Source organism: Panulirus ornatus, chromosome 19 (assembly GCF_036320965.1).
Source record: "Panulirus ornatus isolate Po-2019 chromosome 19, ASM3632096v1, whole genome shotgun sequence".
NCBI classification, from domain to species: domain Eukaryota; kingdom Metazoa; phylum Arthropoda; class Malacostraca; order Decapoda; family Palinuridae; genus Panulirus; species Panulirus ornatus.
The window spans coordinates 29,654,048-29,676,183 of NC_092242.1; the positions used below are offsets into that span (position 1 = coordinate 29,654,048).

The following is a 22,136-nucleotide window of genomic DNA, read 5'->3' on the forward strand; positions in this document are numbered from 1 at the left end:
GCCACCATCAAATCATAGATTTTCTTGCACAAAAAACTCTCACCAGTCTTGGGCTCTAATGCCAGTAGTTTTGTTTGAATCTGTTCATCACTGATACCAACAATCTAGTGCAACATAACATTTGATCTTGTGGGTCTGTCATCAAGGAGCTGAAATTGCAGTGCTCTGTTAGTTCTTTCAAGGCAGTCATATACTAAGCAACACCCTTCTAGGCACTTGATCTTATCATGGAATTTTAATCATAGTACTGTGTCTGAAAGCCTTGGCTCATTCAGTTTCGGTAACACTTCACAGAGTTCTTCAAAAGTCATTTCTTCAAGATGTTTATGCACACACAAATTTCTCAGTTACTTGTATGTCTGAGGTCCTGCTATTGCTATCGACACTTTCACGACCATTTAGACACTGTTGCTGTTTGTAGCAAGCTACCTACCTGTGATCTTCATGAACACCCTAATTTCCAATTTTCACTAACCTCCACAAGATGTCCACACTTATTTCGAATAGTTTTATCCTTGTTGCCTCTTTATGTAACATTTAGCATAGTATATTGGTCAGGCTGGCTCCAATCAAATGCTTAAAAGTCCAAAAATAATCACTTTACTCTAAGAAAACTTCTGGCAGCTACAACAGTCAGTTATACAGCTGTGTCTTGTTAACAGAACCCTAATTGGGTCATAAAGAAAGAATTCATTCCTGATAAAATCATGATAGAATAATATTTCAATTAGTGTGAAAACATCTTTTCACTTTAGCACTCTGGACATCAGCAGTGGATATACTATAATAACTGAAATTAAATACAAGAAATAATTAAAGGCATTTTCTCAATCAATAAGAGATCCAGAGTTTCCTAATAATGGAACACGAAAGTGATGGGACCCCATTCATGGACAAAAAACCGACAGGACTTGACAGACCTCTGTTCAACAAGCATCCTCTTTGAATGGAGAACTCAAATGCACTGGCAGCTGTATTGTAAGTACTGGTGCAATATGAGATGCATATGCAGGATAGGGATGGAAGGATTTCTGGTGTTTTAAACTGACTTGCCAGCATAAGACTATTTTCTACATTTTCATCAATTTGAAAAAGAAAAAACAGGATGATACAAGAAAGTTGGCCATGGTGGTAACACAGCTGAGTTAAACATAAAAAAGTGAATCACTGTTTGCTACTGTGCAAATTCTTTGGCTTGGACTGCACAGATATGACTGCAACAGGAACCCATTGATTAAGTTCTAGGAAATGGAAAACAAGTGTGGGAAAATGTATCGTCATTCAAAGTATGGTGTACCTTTATTCACAGTTTTATACAATTTCTTTATTTATTTATTTTGCTTTGTCACTGTCTCCCGCATTAGCAAGGTAGCGCAAGGAAACAGACGAAAGAATGGCCCAACCCGCCCACATACACATGTATATACATACACGTCCACACACACAAATATACATACCTATACATCTCAATGTACACATATATATACACACACAGACATATACATATATACACATGTACATAATTCATACTGTCTGCCTTTATTTGTTCCCATCGCCACCTCGCCACACATGGAATAACAACCCCCTCCCCCCTCATGTGTGCGAGGTAGCACTAGGAAAAGACACCAAAGGCGCCATTCGTTCACACTCAGTCTCTAGCTGTCATGTAATAATGCACCGAAACCACAGCTCCCTTTCCACATCCAGGCCCCACACAACTTTCCATGGTTTACCTCAGATGCTTCACATGCCCTGGTTCAATCCATTGACAGGACATCGACCCGGTATACCACATCGTTCCAATTCATTCTATTCCTTGCCCTCCTTTCACCCTCCTGCATGTTCAGGCCCCGATCACTCAAAATCTTTTTCACTCCATCTTTCCACCTCCAAGTTAGTCTCCCACTTCTCCTCGTTCCCTCCACCTCTGACACATATATCCTCTTGGTCAATCTTTCCTCACTCATTCTCTCCATGCGGCCAAACCATTTCAAAACACCCTCTTCTGCTCTCTCAACCACACTCTTTTTATTTCCACACATCTCTCTTACCCTTACATTACTTACTCGATCAAACCACCTCACACCACATATTGTCCTCAAACATCTCATTTCCAGCACATCCACCCTCCTGCGCACAACTCTATCCATAGCCCACGCCTCGCAACCATTAAACATTGTTGGAACCACTATTACTTCAAACATACCCATTTTTGCTTTCCCAGATAATGTTCTCGACTTCCACACATTCTTCAAGGCTCCCAGAATTTTCGCTACCTCCCCCACCCTATGATTCACTTCCGCTTCCATGGTTCCATCCGCTGCCAGATCCACTCCCAGATATCTAAAACACTTTACTTCCTCCAGTTTTTCTCCATTCAAACTTACCTCCCAAATGACTTGACCCTCAACCCTACTGTACCTAATAACCTTGCTCTTATTCACATTTACTCTTAACTTTCTTCTTTCACACACTTTACCAAACTCAGTCACCAACTTCTGCAGTTTCTTACATGAATCAGCCACTAGCACTGTATCATCAGCGAACAACAACTGACTCACTTCCCAAGCTCTCTCACCCACAACAGACTGCATACTTACCCCTCTTTCCAAAACCCTTGCATTCACCTCCCTAACATCCCCATCCATAAACAAATTAATCAACCACGGAGACATCACACACCCCTGCCGCAAACCTACATTCACTGAGAACCAATCACTTTCCTCTCTTCCTACACGTACACATGCCTTACATCCTCGATAAAAACTTTTCACTGCTTCTAACAACTTGCCTCCCACACCATATATTCTTAAAACCTTCAACAGAGCATCTCTATCAACTCTATCATATGCCTTCTTCAGATCCATAAATGCTACATACAAATCCATTTGTTTTTCTAAGTATTTCTCACATACATTCTTCAAAGCAAACACCTGATCCACACATCCTCTACCACTTTTGAAACCACACTGCTCTTCCCCAATCTGATGCGCTGTACATGCCTTCACCCTCTCAATCAATACCCTCCCATATAATTTACCAGGAATACTCAACAAACTTATACCTCTGTAATTTGAGCACTCACTCTTATCCCTTTTGCCTTTGTACAATGGCACTATGCAAGCATTCTGCCAATCCTCAGGCACCTCACCATGAGTCATACATACATCAAATAACCTTACCAACCAGTCAACAATACAGTCACCCCCTTTTTTAATAAATTCCACTGCAATACCATCCAAACCTGCTGCCTTGCCGGCTTTCATCATTCGTAAAGCTTTTACTACCTCTTCTCTGTTTACCAAATCATTTTCCCTAACCCTCTCACTTTGCACACCACCTCGACCAAAACACCCTATGTCTGCCACTCTATCATCAAACACATTCAACAAACCTTCAAAATACTCACTCCATCTCCTTCTCACATCACCACTACTTGTTATCACCTCCCCATTAGCCCCCTTCACTCTTGACCTCCTGCCTCTTTCTTTTATACATATCCCACTCATTTGCATTTTTTCCCTGCAAAAATCGTCCAAATGCCTCTCTCTTCACTTTCACTAATAATCTTACTTCTTCATCCCACCACTCACTACCTTTTTTAATCAACCCACCTCCCACGTTCCTCATGCCACAAGCATCTTTTGCGCAATCCATCACTGCTTCCCTAAATACATCCCATTCCTCCCCCACTCCCCTTACCTCCTTTGTTCTCACCTTTTTCCATTCTGTACTCAGTCTCTCCTGGTACTTCCTCACACAAGTCTCCTTCCCAAGCTCACTTACTCTCACCACTCTCTTCACCCCAACATTCACTCTTCTTTTCTGAAAACCCATACAAATCTTCACCTTCGCCTCAAGATAATGATCAGACATCCCTCCAGTTGCACCTCTCAGCACATTAACATCCAAAAGTCTCTCTTTCGTGTGTCTATCAATTAACACGTAATCCAATAACGCTCTCTGGCCATCTCTCCTACTTACATACGTATACTTATGTATATCTCACTATTTAAACCAGGTATTCCCAATCACCAGTCCTTTTTCAGCACATAAATCTACAAACTCTTCACCATTTCCATTTACAACACTGAACACTCCATGTATACCAATTATTCCCTCAACTGCCACATTACTCACCTTTGATTTCATATCACCCATCACTATAACCTGGTCTTGTGCATCAAAACCACTAACACACTCATTCAGCTGCTCCCAAAACACTTGCCTCTCATGATCTTTCTTCTCATGCCCAGGTGCATATGCACCAATAATCTCCCATCTCTCTCCATCAACTTTCAGTTTTACCCATATCAATCTAGAATTTACTTTTTTACACTCTATCACATACTCCCACAACTCCTGATTCAGGAGTAGTGCTACTCCTTCCCTTGCTCTTGTCCTCTCACTAACCCCTGACTTTACTCCCAAGACATTCCCAAACCACTCTTCCCCTTTACCCTTGAGCTTTGTTTCACTCAGAGCCAAAATATCCAGGTTCCTTTCCTCAAACATACTACCTATCTCTCCTTTTTTCTCATCTTGGCTACATCCACACACATTTAGACACCCCAATCTGAGCCTTCGTGGAGGATGAGCACTCCTCGCGTGACTCCTTCTTCTGTTTCCCCTTTTAGAAAGTTAAAATACAAGGAGGGGAGGGTTTCTGCCCCCCGCTCCCGTCCCCTTTAGTCGCCTTCTACGACACGTGAGAAATGCGTGGGAAGTATTCTTTCTCCCCTATCCCCAGGGATATAGAATGATTTTATACAATGATTAATATAATTCTTTCAGCTTTACAGCAAACTTGGAGAGAATACTAAAAAAAAAAAATCTACTTACCCACTAGCCTCAGGGGGCTCATTTTGGGGGTTGAGGTAAAGAGTCTGGAAAGTAGTGGAGAACAAAGCACCTAGACCAAAACCAGCAACAATCAATCCATTAACCAGGCCTTTCTTCTGTGGGTACCACTGAAATAACAAATGAAGAGCATGGAATGAATGACTAAAATATTCCAACTGGGAGACTGGCACACTTGCAAGCTGCAAGGTGGAATTAAGAATGTCATCCTATTTCATGTAATGTAAACCAAAAATCACTCAGATCACATTCCTCAAATTATAAACCTACATGAAAACTATAAATTTTGAAGAAAACTACAAAGCACCACACTGTTAAATTGTCAAGTTTATGGATACTCACAACAGTTTTCAAAATCATTTCCTTCAGTTTTGAAAAAAAGTTAATAAAAATCAAATCAACCAAACATAAGGAAAATATTTTCTACCACTTTCCACTTCCTTTTTAGCACATCCTTCAAACAAGAGAAAGTTATTGCTATCTATCTATATCTCAGACACCTGTTCCAAATGGAACTCCTCAAAGTGGCGGCCATGGCAATAGAGTCTCCATAACTAGCGAACTCCAGGGCAGCTTCTTAGCTTTTAGTGCCTCACCCTTAACACCTCTGTCACTGGCAGAGGGCAATTCTAGCGCAGTGTTTGCTGAGGCTCCTACCTAATGTTCCTACTAACTATTTCATCTAATGCTCCTTCCAACTACTTCTACCCAATACTCCAGCCTAAATGTTCCTGCCTACTACTCCTATTTACAGCTCATACCAGTTTGCCATAAGGCAAGGCTAGCACATAAGTGCTCACTGCAAGAAAATCTACAGTTATGAAGAATGAGCTATGTGAGTTAAGAGTTGCCAATTGTTACATATGAAAGGGAGAGACTGTATGCTTGTGGACAGAATGCAAGTAGTCAATGTGTTAGTGAAGCAGAAAGAAAAGACAGCTACCTGGGTCAGAGGAGTGCAACCTGACAATCACTGAAGTGCTGGCTCACTAAGCAGATATCACTAACCCTCCCAATACCCAAGCAGGTAGTACTGGTCATTGGCTGCCTACCAAATGATACCAACAAGATGCTATACGAAAACATATTCATATTCATTTATCATACTTGATCGCCGTTCTCCGCATCACTAAGGTAGCGCCAGGAAACAGAAGAAGAAAGACCTATACACTCATATACACATACATATGCATACATATACATATCAACACATACACATATACATACATGTACATATCAACATATACACATATACATACATATACATATGCATACACAGCCATACACATATATATACACATGTACATATTCAAACTTGCTTGCCTTCATCCATTCCCCGCATCAACCCACCCCACCTTGCATCAGTGAGGTAGCGACATGAAAACAGACAAAAAAGGCCACATTCATTCATACTCAGTCTCGAGCTGTCATGTGTAATGCACCAAAACCATAATTCCGTATCGACATCCAGGCCACACACGCCTTTCCAAGGTTTACTCCAGACATTTCATATGCCCTGGTTCAGTCCAGTGACAGCAAGTCGACCCTGGTATACCACATTGTTCCAATTCACTCTATTCCTTGCACGCCTCTCACCCTCCTGTATATTCAAGCCCCAATCACTCAAAATCTTTTTCACTCCATCCTTACATATCCAATTCAGTTTCCGGCTTCTTGTTCCCTCCACCTCCGACACATATATCCTTTTTGTCAACCTTACCTCACTCATTCTCTTCATATGTCCAAACCATTTCAACACACCCTCTTCTGCTCTCTCAACCACACTCTTTTCATTTACACACATCTCTCTTACCCTTTCATTACTTACTCGATCAAACCACCTCACACTACATATTGTCCTCAAACATTTCATTTCCAACACATCCACCCTCCTCCATACAACCTTATCTATAGCCCATGCCTCACAACCATATAATATTGTTGGAAATACTATTCCTTCAAACACTCCCATTTTTGCACTCCGAGATAACATTCTCTCTTTCCACACATTCTTTATCACTCCCAAAACCTTCACCCCCTCCCCCATCCTATGACTCACCTCCCATTCCATGGTTCCATTCACTAACAAGTCCATTCCCAGATATCTAAAACACTTCACTTTCTCTATTTTTTCTTAATTCAAACTTACATCCCAACTAACTTGTCCCTCAACCCTAAAGAACCAAATAACCTTGCTCTTATTCACATCTACTCTCAACTTTCTCCTTTGACACACCTTTCCAAAATCAGTCACTAACTTCTGCAGTTTTTCACTTGAATCAGCAACCAGTGCGGTATCATTGGTCAACAACAACTGACTCACTTCCCAGGCACTCTTATCCCCAACAGATTCCCTAATCGCCCCTCTCTCCAAAACTCTTGCATTTACATCCCCAACAACCCCATCCATAAAACAAATTAAACAACCATGGGAACATCACACAGCCCTGCCAAAGACCAAACTTCACTGAGAACCAATCACTCTCCTCTCTTCCTACTAGTACACATGCCTTACACCTTCATAAAACTTCTCACTGCTTCTAGCAGTATTCCTCCCACAACGTATACTCTTCAGACCTTCCACAAAGCATCTCTATCTACCCTGCCATATGCCCTCTCCAGATCCATAAATGCTACATACAAATCCATCTGTTTCTCTAAGTATTTCTCAAACACATTCTTCCAAGCATACACATAAGAAAACATTATTCTTATATTTGCTTTGTCGCTGTCTCCCGCATTAGCGAGGTAGCGCAAGGAAACAGACGAAAGAATGGCCCAACCTGCCCACATACACATGTATATACATACACGTCCACACACGCAAATATACATGCTTATACATCTCAAGACATATACATATATACACATGTACATAATTCATACTGTCTGCCTTTATTTGCTCCCATCGCCACCTCGCCACACATGGAATAACAACCCCTTCCCCCCTCATGTGTTCGAGGCAGCGCTAGGAAAGACACCAAAGGCCCCATTCGTTCACACTCAGTCTCTAGCTGTCACGTAATAAAGCACCAAAACCACAGCTCCCTTTCCACATCCAGGCCCCACACAACTTTCCATGGTTCACTCCAGATGCTTCACATGCCCTGGTTCAACCCATTGACAGCACGTCGACCCCGGTATACCACATCGCTCCAATTCACTCTATTCCTTTCACGCCTTTCACCCTCCTGCATGTTCACGCCCCGATCAATCAAAATCTTATTCACTCCATCCTTCCAGCTCCAATTTGGTCTCCCACTTCTCCTCGTTCCCTCCACCTCTGACACATATATCCTCTTGGTCGATCTTTCCTCACTCATTCTCTCCATGTGACCAAACCATTTCAAAACACCCTTTTCTGCTCTCTCAACCACGCTCTTTTTATTACCACACATCTCTCTTACCCTTGCATTACTTACTCGATCAAACAACCTCACACCACATATTGTCCTCAAACATCTCATTTCCAGCATATCCACCCTCCTCCACACAACTCTATCCATAGCCCATGCCTTGCAACCATATAACATTGTTGAAACCACTATTCCTTCAAACATACCCATTTTTGCTTTCCGAGATAGTGTTCTCAACTTCCACATATTCTTCAAGGCTCCCAGAATTTTCGCCCCCTCCCCCACCCTATGATTCACTTCCGCTTCCAAGGTTCCATCCACTGCCAAATCCACTCCCAGATATCTAAAACACTTCACTTCCTCCAGTTTTTCTCCATTCAAACTTACCTCCCAATTGATTTGACCCTCAACCCTACTGTACCTAATAACCTTGCTCTTATTCACATTTACTCTCAACTTTCTTCTTTCACACACTTTACCAAACTCAGTCACCAGCTTCTGCAGTTTCTCATATGAATCAGCCACCAGCACTGTACCATCAGCGAACAACAACTGACTCACTTCCCAAGCTCTCTCATCCACAACACACTGCATACTTGCCCCTCTTTCCAAAACTCTTGCATTCACCTCCCTAACAACCCCATCCATAAACAAATTAAACAACCATGGAGACATCACACACCCCTGCCGCAAACCTACATTCACTGAGAACCAATCACTTTCCTCTCTTCCTACAAGTACACATGCGTTACATCCTCGATAAAAACTTTTCACTGTTTCTAACAACTTGCCTGCCACACCATATATTCTTAGTACCTTCGACAGAGCATCTCTATCAACTCTATCATATACCTTCTCCAGATCCATTAATGCTACATACAAATCCATTTGCTTTTCTAAGTATCTCTCACATACATTCTTCAAAGCAAACACCTGATCCACACATCCTCTACCACTTCAGAAACTACACTGCTCTTCCCCAATCTGATGCTCTGTACATGCCTTCACCCTCTCAATCAATACCCTCCCATATAATTTACCAGGAATACTCAACAAACTTATACCTCTGTAATTTTAGCACTCACTCTTATCCCCTTTGCCTTTGTACAATGGCACTATGCACGCATTCTGCCAATCCTCAGGCACCTCACCATGAGTCATACATACATTAAATAACCTTACCAACCAGTCAACAATACAGTCACCCCTATTTTAATAAATTCCACTGCAATACCATCCAAACCCGCTGCCTTGCCGGCTTTCATCTTCCGCAAAGCTTTCACTACCTCTTCTCTGTTTACCAATTCATTTTCCCTAACCCTCTCACTTTGCACACCACCTCGACCAAAACACCCTATATCTGCCACTCTATCATCAAACACATCCAACAGACCTTCAAAATACTCACTCCATCTCCTTCTCACATTACCACTATTTGTTATCACCTCCCCATTAGCCCCCTTCACTGAAGTTCCCATTTGCTCCCTTGTTTTACACACTTTATTTACCTCCTTCCAAAACATCTTTTTATTCTCCCTAAAATTTAATGATACTCTCTCACCCCAACTCTCATTTGACCTCTTTTTCACCTTTTGCACCTTTCTCTTGACCTCCTGCCTCTTTCTTTTATACATCTCCCGGTCATTCCCATTATTTCCCTGTAAAAATCATCCAAATGCCTCTCTCTTCTCTTTCACTAATAATCTTACTTCTTTATCCCACCAATCACTACCCTTTCTAATCTACCCATCTCCCACGCTTCTCATGCCACAAGCATCTTTTGCGCAAGCCATCACAGCTTCCCTAAATACATCCCATTCCTCCCCCACTCACCTTACCTCCTTTGTTCTCACCTTTTTCCATTCTGTACTCAGTCTCTCCTGGTACTTCCTCACTGAAGTCTCCTTCCCAAGCTCACTTACTCTCACAACTCTCTTCACCCCAACATTCTCTCTTCTTTTCTGAAAACCAATACAAATCTTCACCTTCGCCTCCACAAGATAATGATCAGACATCCCTCCAGTTGCACCTCTCAGCACATTAATATCCAAAAGTCTCTCTTTCGTGCGCCTATCAATTAACACGTAATCCAATAACGCTCTCTGGCCATCTCTCCTACTTACATATGTATACTCATGTATATCTTGCTTTTTAAACCAGGTATTCCCAATCACCAGTCTTTTTTCAGCATATAAATATACAAGCTCTTCACCATTTCCACTTACAACACTGAACACCCCATGTATACCAATTATTCCCTCAACTGCCACATTACTCACCTTTGCATTCATATCACCCATCACTATAACCTGGTCTCGTGCATCAAAACCACTAACACACTCATTCAGCTGCTCCCAAAACACTTGCCTCTCATGATCTTTCTTCTCATGCCCAGATGCATATGCACCAATAATCACCCATCTCTCTCCATCAACTTTCAATTTTACCCATATTAATCTGAGAATTTACTTTCTTACACTCTATCACATACACCCAACACTCATGTTTCAAGAGTAGTCCTACTCCTTCCCTTGCTCTTGTCGTCTCACTAACTCCTGAATTTACACCCAAGACATTCCCAAACCACTCTTCCCTTTACCATTGAGCTTCGTTTCACTCAAAGCCAAAACATCCAGGTTCCTTTCATCACACATACTACCTATCTCTCCTTTTTCCTCATCTTGGTTACATCCACACACATTTAGACACCTCAATCTGAGCCTTTGAGGACGATGAGCACACCCTGCATGACTCCTTCTAACGACACGTGAGGAATGCATGGGAAGTATTCTTTCTCCCCTATCCCCAGGGATATATATATATCTATTATTTATCTACTTTGCTTTGTCGCTGTCTCCCGCATTTGCAAGGTAGCGCAAGGAATCAGACGAAAGAAATGGCCCAACCCACCACCCTACACATGTATATACATACAAGTCCACAAACGCAAATATACATACCCATACACCTCAATGTACACATATATATACACACACAGACACATACATATATACACATGCACACAATTCACACTGTCTGCCTTTATTCATTCCCATCGCCACCTCGCCACACATGGAATAACATCCCCTTCCCCCCTCATGTGTGCGAGGTAGTGCTAGGAAAAGACAACAAAGGCCCCATTCGTTCCCACTCAGTCTCTAGCTGTCATGCAATAATGCTCGAAACCACAGCTCCCTTTCCATATCCAGGCCCCATAGAACTTTCCATGGTTTACCCCAGACGCTTCACATGCCCTGATTCAATCCATTGACAGCACGTCGACCCCGGTATACCACATCGATCCAATTCACTCTATTGCTTGCACGCCTTTCACCCTCCTGCATGTTCAGGCCCCAATCACTCAAAATCTTTTTCACTCCATCTTTCCACCTCCAATTTGGTCTCCCACTTCTCCTCGTTCCCTCCACCTCCGACACATATATCCTCTTGGTCAATCTTTCCTCACTCATTATCTCCATGTGCCCAAACCATTTTAAAACACCCTCTTCTGCTCTCTCAACCATGCTCTTTTTATTTCCACACATCTCTCTTACCCTTACATTACCTACTCAATCAAACCACCTCACACCACACATTGTCCTCAAACATCTCATTTCCACCCTCCTGCGCACAACTCTATCCAAATCCCACGCCTCGCAACCATACAACATTGTTGGAACCACTATTCCTTCAAACATACTCATTTTTACTTTCCAAGATAATGTTCTCGACTTCCACACATTCTTCAAGGTTCCCAGGATTTTTGCCGCTCCCCCACCCTATGATTCACTTCTGCTTCCATAGTTCCATCTGCTGCCAGATCCACTCCCAGATATCTAAAACACTTTACTTCCTCCAGTTTTTCCCCATTCAAACTTACCTCCCAATTGACTTGACCCTCAACCCTACTGTACCTAATAACCTTGCTCTCATTCACATTTACTCTTAACTTTCTTCTTTCACACACTTTACCAAACTCAGTCACCAGCTTCTGCAGTTTCTCTCACGAATCAGCCACCAGCCACTTCCCAAGCTCTCTCATCCCCAACAGACTTCATACTTGCCCCTCTTTCCAAAACTCTTGCATTCACCTCCCTAACAACCCCATCCATAAACAAGTTAAACAACCATGGAGACATCACACACCCCTGCCACAAACTTACATTCACTGAGAACCAATCACTTTCCTCTCTTCCTACACATACACATGCCTTACATCCTCGATAAAAACTTTTCACTGCTTCTAACAAATTGCCTCCCACAACATATATTCTTAATACCTTCCACAGAGCATCTCTATCAACTCTATCATATGCCTTCTCCAGATCCATAAATGCTACATAAAAATCCCCTTTTTTAAAGGGGAAGTAAATGTTTATAGTTGTGTTACGGGAGTGATAGTTTTCATACATGGTGCTCTCACAAGAAAATAGTGAAATTGGAAAAGAATGTAGCTTAGACATTGAAGCTTATTCTTTCATTGAAATGTGAACAAATGGAGCATTTTTTTTCAAAGTGATAGAGATGGAAAGCAAAAAGGTGTTTTTCATGAATGTACTAGGAATGTACTGGGAAAATCAACTTTTCGTCTGTCAAGACTTTATTATGGAGGATAACCAACTACCTACCCTCATATATCCAAGATATGGTTGTACTTTCTGTAGTGAAGACAATGGAGAAACATCATTAGCCAATATTCCACTTTCATGATAAGAGAAGAAGTGGACTAGGCAGTATGATACAGTGGTTAAATTGATAAAACTACTTTTGACGTTTATGGAAATAAATTATACATTTCCCTTTTCCATAGCCAGAGGTTGAAACATTATGTCACATTCATTTTTCAAATCATTTCAAGCAAGAAGTTTCAGTTTTCTACATTATTTCTTACATTTTTCATATATATATATATATATATATATATATATATATATATATATATATATATATATATATATATATACATATAAGAAGAGTGAATGTTGGGGTGAAGAGGGTGGTGAGAGTAAGTGAGCTTGAGAAGGAGACCTGTGTGAGGAAGTACCAGGAGAGACTGAGTACAGAATGGAAAAAGGTGAGAACAATGGAAGCAAGGGGAGTGGGGGAGGAATGGGATGTATTTAGGGAATCAGTGATGGATTGCGCAAAAGATGCTTGTGGCATGAGAAGAGTGGGAGGTGGGTTGATTAGAAAGGGTAGTGAGTGGTGGGATGAAGAAGTAAGAGAATTAGTGAAAGAGAAGAGAGAGGCATTTGGACGATTTTTGCAGGGAAAAAATGCAATTGAGTGGGAGATGTATAAAAGAAAGAGACAGGAGGTCAAGAGAAAGGTGCAAGAGGTGAAAAAAAGGGCAAATGAGAGTTGGGGTGAGAGAGTATCATTAAATTTTAGGGAGAATAAAAAGATGTTCTGGAAGGAGGTAAATAAAGTGCGTAAGACAAGGGAGCAAATGGGAACTTCAGTGAAGGGCGCAAATGGGGAGGTGATAACAAGTAGTGGTGATGTGAGAGGAGATGGAGTGAGTATTTTGAAGGTTTGTTGAATGTGTTTGATGATAGAGTGGCAGATATAGGGTGTTTTGGTCGAGGTGGTGTGCAAAGTGAGAGGGTTAGGGAAAATGATTTGGTAAACAGAGAAGAGGTAGTGAAAGCTTTGCGGAAGATGAAAGCCGGCAAGACAGCAGGTTTGGATGGTATTGCAGTGGAATTTATTAGAAAAGGGGGTGACTGTATTGTTGACTGGTTGGTAAGGTTATTTAATGTATGTATGACTCATGGTGAGGTGCCTGAGGATTGGCGGAATGCGTGCATAGTGCCATTGTACAAAGGCAAAGGGGATAAGAGTGAGTGCTCAAATTACAGAGGTATAAGTTTGTTGAGTATTCCTGGTAAATTATATGGGAGGGTATTGATTGAGAGGGTGAAGGCATGTACAGAGCATCAGATTGGGGAAGAGCAGTGTGGTTTCAGAAGTGGTAGAGGATGTGTGGATCAGGTGTTTGCTTTGAAGAATGTATGTGAGAAATACTTAGAAAAGCAAATGGATTTGTATGTAGCATTTATGGATCTGGAGAAGGCATATGATAGAGTTGATAGAGATGCTCTGTGGAAGGTATTAAGAATATATGGTGTGGGAGGAAAGTTGTTAGAAGCAGAAAAGTTTTTATTGAGGATGTAAGTGCAGGAAGAGAGGAAAGTGATTGGTTCTCAGTGAATGTAGGTTCGCGGCAGGGGTGTGTGATGTCTCCATGGTTGTTTAATTTGTTTATGGATGGGGTTGTTAGGGAGGTAAATGCAAGAGTTTTGGAAAGAGGGGCAAGTATGAAGTCTGTTGGGGATGAGAGAGCTTGGGAAGTGAGTCAGTTGTTGTTCGCTGATGATACAGCGCTGGTGGCTGATTCATGTGAGAAACTGCAGAAGCTGGTGACTGAGTTTGGTAAAGTGTCTGGAAGAAGAAAGTTAAGAGTAAATGTGAATAAGAGCAAGGTTATTAGGTACAGTAGGGTTGAGGGTCAAGTCAATTGGGAGGTGAGTTTGAATGGAGAAAAACTGGAGGAAGTGAAGTGTTTTAGATATCTGGGAGTGGATCTGGCAGCGGATGGAACCATGGAAGCGGAAGTGGATCATAGGGTGGGGGAGGGTGCGAAAATTCTGGGGGCCTTGAAGAATGTGTGGAAGTCGAGAACATTATCTCGGAAAGCAAAAATGGGTATGTTTGAAGGAATAGTGGTTCCAACAATGTTGTATGGTTGCGAGGCGTGGGCTATGGATAGAGATGTGCGCAGGAGGATGGATGTGCTGGAAATGAGATGTTTGAGGACAATGTGTGGTGTGAGGTGGTTTGATCGAGTGAGTAACGTAAGGGTAAGAGAGATGTGTGGAAATAAAAAGAGCGTGGTTGAGAGAGCAGAAGAGGGTGTTTTGAAGTGGTTTGGGCACATGGAGAGGATGAGTGAGGAGAGATTGACCAAGAGGATATATGTGTCGGAGGTGGAGGGAGCAAGGAGAAGAGGGAGACCAAATTGGAGGTGGAAAGATGGAGTGAAAAAGATTTTGTGTGATCGGGGCCTGAACATGCAGGAGGGTGAAAGGGGGGCAAGGAATAGAGTGAATTGGAGCGATGTGGTATACCGGGGTTGACGTGCTGTCAGTGGATTGAATCAAGGCATGTGAAGCGTCTGGGGTAAACCATGGAAAGCTGTGTAGGTATGTATATTTGCGTGTGTGGACGTATGTATATACATGTGTATGGGGGGGGCAGAGCCATTTCTTTCGTCTGTTTCCTTGCGCTACCTCGCAAACGCGGGAGACAGCGACAAAGTATAAAAAAAAAAAAAAATATATATATATATATATACATAATGTCTCCATGGTTGTTTAATTTGTTTATGGATGGGGTTGTTAGGGAGGTAAATGCAAGAGTTTTGGAAAGAGGGGCAAGTATGAAGTCTGTTGGGGATGAGAGAGCTTGGGAAGTGAGTCAGTTGTTGTTCGATGATGATACAGCGCTGGTGGCTGATTCATGTGAGAAACTGCAGAAGCTGGTGACTGAGTTTGGTAAAGTGTGTGGAAGAAGAAAGTTAAGAGTAAATGTGAAAAAGAGCAAGGTTATTAGGTACAGTAGGGTTGAGGGTCAAGTCAATTGGAAGGTGAGTTTGAATGGAGAAAAACTGGAGGAAGTGAAGTGTTTTAGATATCTGGGAGTGGATCTGGCAGTGGATGGAACCATGGAAGCGGAAGTGGATCATAGGGTGGGGGAGGGGGCGAAAATTCTGGGGGCCTTGAAGAATGTGTGGAAGTCGAGAACATTATCTCGGAAAGCAAAAATGGGTATGTTTGAAGGAATAGTGGTTCCAACAATGTTGTATGGTTGCGAGGCGTGGGCTATGGATAGAGTTGTGCGCAGGAGGATGGATGTGCTGGAAATGAGATGTTTGAGGACAATGTGTGGTGTGAGGTGGTTTGATCGAGTGAGTAACGTAAGGGTAAGAGAGATGTGTGGAAATAAAAAGAGCGTGGTTGAGAGAGCAAAAGATGGTGTTTTGAAGTGGTTTGGGCACATGGAGAGAATGAGTGAGGAAAGATTGACCAAGAGGATATATTTGTCGGAGGTGGAGGGAACGAGGAGAAGAGGGAGACCAAATTGGATGTGGAAAGATGGAGTGAAAAAGATTTTGTGTGATCGGGGCCTGAACATGCAGGAGGGTGAAAGGAGGGCAAGGAATAGAGTGAATTGGACCGATGTGGTATACCGGGGTTGACGTGCTGTCAGTGGATTGAATCAAGGCATGTGAAGTGACTGGGGTAAACCATGGAAAGCTGTGTAGGTATGTATATTTGCGTGTGTGAACATATGTATATACATGTGTATGGGGGGGGTTGGGCCATTTCTTTCGTCTGTTTCCTTGCGCTACCTCGCAAACGCGGGAGACAGCGACAAAGTATAATAAATATTTTTCTTTCTTTCAAACTATTCGCCATTTCCCGCATTAGCGAGGTAGCGTTAAGAACAGAGGACTGGGCCTTTGAGGGAATACCCTCACCTGGCCCAATTCTCTATTCCTTCTTTTGGAAAATTAAAAAAAAAAAAAAAAAACCGAGAGGGGAGGATTTCCAGCCCCCCGCTCCCTCCCCTTTTAGTCGCCTTCTACGACACACAGGGAATACGTGGGAAGTACTCTTAATCCCCTATCCCCAGGGATAAAATATATATATATATATATGTATATACATATATATATATATATATATATATATATATATATATATATATATATATATATTGAGGGTTTGTTGAATGTGTTTGATGATAGAGTGGCAGATATAGGGTGTTTTGGTCGAGGTGGTGTGCAAAGTGAGAGGGTTAGGGAAAATGATTTGGTAAACAGAGAAGATGTAGTAAAAGCTTTGCGGAAGATGAAAGCCGGCAAGGCAGCAGGTTTGGATGGTATTGCAGTGGAATTTATTAAAAAAAGGGGGTGACTGTATTGTTCACTGGTTGGTAAGGTTATTTAATGTATGTATGACTCATGGTGAGGTGCCTGAGGATTGGCGGGATGCGTGCATAGTGCCATTGTACAAAGGCAAAGGGGATAAGAGTGAGTGCTCAAATTACAGAGGTATAAGTTTGTTGAGTATTCCTGGTAAATTATATGGGAGGGTATTGATTGAGAGGGTGAAGGCATGTACAGAGCATCAGACTGGGGAAGAGCAGTGTGGTTTCAGAAGTGGTAGAGGATGTGTGAATCAGGTGTTTCCTTTAAAGAATGTATTTGAGAAATACTTAGAAAAGCAAATGGATTTGTATGTAGCATTTATGGATCTGGAGAAGGCATATGATAGAGCTGATAGAGATGCTCTGTGGAAGGCATTAAGAATATATGGTGTGGGAGGAAAGTTGTTAGAAGCAGTGAAAAGTTTTTATCGAGGATGTAAGGCATGTGTACGTGTAGGAAGAGAGGAAAGTGATTGGTTCTCAGTAAATGTAGGTTTGCAGCAGGGGTGTGTGATGTCTCCATGGTTCTTTAATTTGTTTATGGATGGGGTTATTAGGGAGGTGAATGCAAGAGTTTTGGAAAGAGGGGCAAGTATGAAGTCTGTTGGGGATGAGAGAGCTTGGGAAGTGAGTCAGTTGTTGTTCGCTGATGATACAGCGCTGGTGGCTGATTCATGTGAGAAACTGCCAAAGCTGGTGACTGAGTTTGGTAAAGTGTGTGAAAGAAGAAAGTTAAGAGTAAATGTGAATAAGAGCAAGGTTATTAGGTACAGTAGAGTTGAGGGTCAAGTCAATTGGGAGGTAAGTTTGAATGGAGAAAAACTGGAGGAAGTAAAGTGTTTTAGATATCTGGGAGTGGATCTGGCAGCGGATGGAGCCATGGAAGCGGAAGTGAATCATAGGGTGGGGGAGGGGGAGAAAATCCTGGGAGCCTTGAAGAATGTGTGGAAGTCGAGAACATTATCTCGGAAAGCAAAAATGGGTATGTTTGAAGGAATAGTGGTTCCAACAATGTTGCATGGTTGCGAGGCGTGGGCTATGGATAGAGTTGTGCGCAGGAGGGTGGATGTGCTGGAAATAAGATGTTTGAGGATAATGTGTGGTGTGAGGTGGTTTGATCGAGTAAGTAATGTAAGGGTAAGAGAGATGTGTGGAAATAAAAAGAGCGTGGTTGATAGAGCAGAAGAGGGTGTTTTGAAATGGTTTGGGCACATGGAGAGAATGAGTGAGGGAAGATTGACCAAGAGGATATATGTGTTGGAGGTGGAGGGAACGAGGAGAAGTGGGAGACCAAATTGGAGGTGGAAAGATGGAGTGAAAAAGATTTTGTGTAATCGGGACCTGAACATGCAGGAGGGTGAAAGGACGGCAAGGAATAGAGTGAATTTGATCTATGTGGTATACCGGGGTTGACGTGCTGTCAGTGGATTGAATCAGGGCATGTGAAGCGTCTGAGGTAAACCATGGAAAGTTGTGTGGGACCTGGATGTGGAAAGGGAGCTATGGTTTCGGGCATTATTGCGTGGCAGCTAGAGACTGAGTTTAAACGAATGGGGCCTTTGTTGTCTTTTCCTAATGCTACCTCGCACACATGAGGGGGGAGGGGGAAGGTATTCCATGTGTGGCGAGGTGGCGATGGGAGTGAATGGGGGCAGTGTGAATTGTGCGCATGGGTATAAATGTATGTCTGTGTATGTATATATATGTGTACAGTGAGATGTATAGGTATGTATATTTGCGTGTGTGGACGTGTGTGTGTATACATTGTGTATGGGGGTGGGTTGGGCCATTTCTTTCGCCTGTTTCCTTGCGCTACCTCGCAAATGCGGGAGACAATGACAAAGCAAAATAAAATAAATAAATAAATAATATATATATTATTTATTTATTTATTTTATTAAACTTTGTCGCTGTCTCCCGCGTTTGCGAGGTAGCGCAAGGAAACAGACAAAAGAAATGGCCCAATCCCCCCCCATACACATGTATATACATACGTTCACACACGCAAATATACATACCTACACAGCTTTCCATGGTTTACCCCAGACGCTTCACATGCCTTGATTCAATCCACTGATAGCACGTCAACCCCGGTATACCACATCGTTCCAATTCACTCTATTCCTTGCCCTCCTTTCACCCTCCTGCATGTTCAGGCCCCGATCACACAAAATCTTTTTCACTCCATCCTTCCACCTCCAATTTGGTCTCCCTCTTCTCCTCGTTCCCTCCACCTCCGACACATATATCCTCTTGGTCAATCTTTCCTCACTCATTCTCTCCATGTGCCCAAACCACTTCAAAACACCCTCTTCTGCTCTCTCAACCACGCTCTTTTTATTTCCACACATCTCTCTTACCCTTACGTTACTCACTCGATCAAACCACCTCACACCACATATTGTCCTCAAACATCTCATTTCCAGCACATCCATCCTCCTGCGCACAACTCTATCCATAGCCCACGCCTCGCAACCATACAACATTGTTGGAACCACTATTCCTTCAAACATACCCATTTTTGCTTTCCGAGATAATGTTCTCGACTTCCACACATTCTTCAAAGCTCCCAGAATTTTCGCCCCCTCCCCCACCCTATGATCCACTTCCGCTTCCATGGTTCCATCCGCTGCCAGATCCACTCCCAGATATCTAAAACACTTCACTTCCTCCAGTTTTTCTCCATTCAAACTCACCTCCCAATTGACTTGACCCTCAACCCTACTGTACCTAATAACCTTGCTCTTATTCACATTTACTCTTAACTTTCTTCTTTCACACACTTTACCAAACTCAGTCACCAGCTTCTGCAGTTTCTCACATGAATCAGCCACCAGCGCTGTATCATCAGCGAACAACAACTGACTCACTTCCTAAGCTCTCTCATCCCCAACAGACTTCATACTTGCACCTCTTTCCAAAACTCTTGCATTTACCTCCCTAACAACCCCATCCATAAACAAATTAAACAACCATGGAGACATCACACACCCCTGCCGCAAACCTACATTCACCGAGAACCAGTCGCTCTCCTCTCTTCCTACACGTACACATGCCTTACATCCTCGATAAAAACTTTTCACTACTTCTAACAACTTTCCTTCCACACCATATATTCTTATTACCTTCCAGAGAGCATCTCTATCAACTCTATCATATGCCTTCTCCAGATCCATAAATGCTACATACAAATCCATTTGCTTTTCTAAGTATTTCTCACATACATTCTTCAAAGCAAACACCTGATATATTTTTTTTTTTTTTTATACTTTGTCGCTGTCTCCCGCGTTTGCGAGGTAGCGCAAGGAAACAGACGAAAGAAATGGCCCAACCCCCCCCCCATACACATGTATATACATACGTCCACACACGCAAATATACATACCTACACAGCTTTCCATGGTTTACCCCAGACGCTTCACATGCCTTGATTCAATCCACTGACAGCACGTCAACCCCGGTATACCACATCGCTCCAATTCACTCTATTCCTTGCCCTCCTTTCACCCTCCTGCATGTTCAGGCCCCGATCACACAAAATCTTTTTCACTCCATCTTTCCACCTCCAATTTGGTCTCCCTCTTCTCCTCGCTCCCTCCACCTCCGACACATATATCCTCTTGGTCAATCTTTCCTCACTCATCCTCTCCATGTGCCCAAACCACTTCAAAACACCCTCTTCTGCTCTCTCAACCACGCTCTTTTTATTTCCACACATCTCTCTTACCCTTACGTTACTCACTCGATCAAACCACCTCACACCACACATTGTCCTCAAACATCTCATTTCCAGCACATCCATCCTCCTGCGCACAACTCTATCCATAGCCCACGCCTCGCAACCATACAACATTGTTGGAACCACTATTCCTTCAAACATACCCATTTTTGCTTTCCGAGATAATGTTCTCGACTTCCACACATTCTTTCAAGGCTCCCCAGAATTTTCGCCCCCTCCCCCACCCTATGATCCACTTCCGCTTCCATGGTTCCATCCGCTGCCAGATCCACTCCCAGATATCTAAAACACTTCACTTCCTCCAGTTTTTCTCCATTCAAACTCACCTCCCAATTGACTTGACCCTCAACCCTACTGTACCTAATAACCTTGCTCTTATTCACATTTACTCTTAACTTTCTTCTTTCACACACTTTACCAAACTCAGTCACCAGCTTCTGCAGTTTCTCTCATGAATCAGCCACCAGCGCTGTATCATCAGCGAACAACAACTGACTCACTTCCCAAGCTCTCTCATCCCCAACAGACTTCATACTTGCCCCTCTTTCCAAAACTCTTGCATTTACCTCCCTAACAACCCCATCCATAAACAAATTAAACAACCATGGAGACATCACACACCCCTGCCGCAAACCTACATTCACCGAGAACCAATCACTTTCCTCTCTTCCTACACGTACACATGCCTTACATCCTCGATAAAAACTTTTCACTGCTTCTAACAACTTTCCTCCCACACCATATATTCTTAATACCTTCCACAGAGCATCTCTATCAACTCTATCATATGCCTTCTCCAGATCCATAAATGCTACATACAAATCCATTTGCTTTTCTAAGTATTTCTCACATACATTCTTCAAAGCAAACACCTGATTCACACATCCTCTACCACTTCTGAAACCACACTGCTCTTCCCCAATCTGATGCTCTGTACATGCCTTCACCCTCTCAATCAATACCCTCCCATATAATTTACCAGGAATACTCAACAAACTTATGCCTCTGTAATTTGAGCACTCACTCTTATCTCCTTTGCCTTTGTACAATGGCACTATGCACGCATTCCGCCAATCCTCAGGCACCTCACCATGAGTCATACATACATTAAATAACCTTACCAACCAGTCAACAATACAGTCACCCCCTTTTTTAATAAATTCCACTGCAATACCATCCAAACCTGC

The 22,136-nt window shown here is 42.5% G+C and overlaps 1 protein-coding gene across 1 annotated transcript in view; it reads right to left on the reverse strand.

Annotated features, from left to right (window-relative positions):
- Window positions 1–22,136, reverse strand: part of LOC139755684 (apicoplast pyruvate carrier 1-like) — a 222,822-nt gene that overhangs the window by 95,070 nt on the left and 105,616 nt on the right. The window contains exon 5 of the mRNA XM_071674331.1: window positions 4,843–4,970. Coding sequence (XP_071530432.1) covers window positions 4,843–4,970 — 128 coding nt within the window. The remainder of the gene's footprint in view (window positions 1–4,842; window positions 4,971–22,136) is intronic.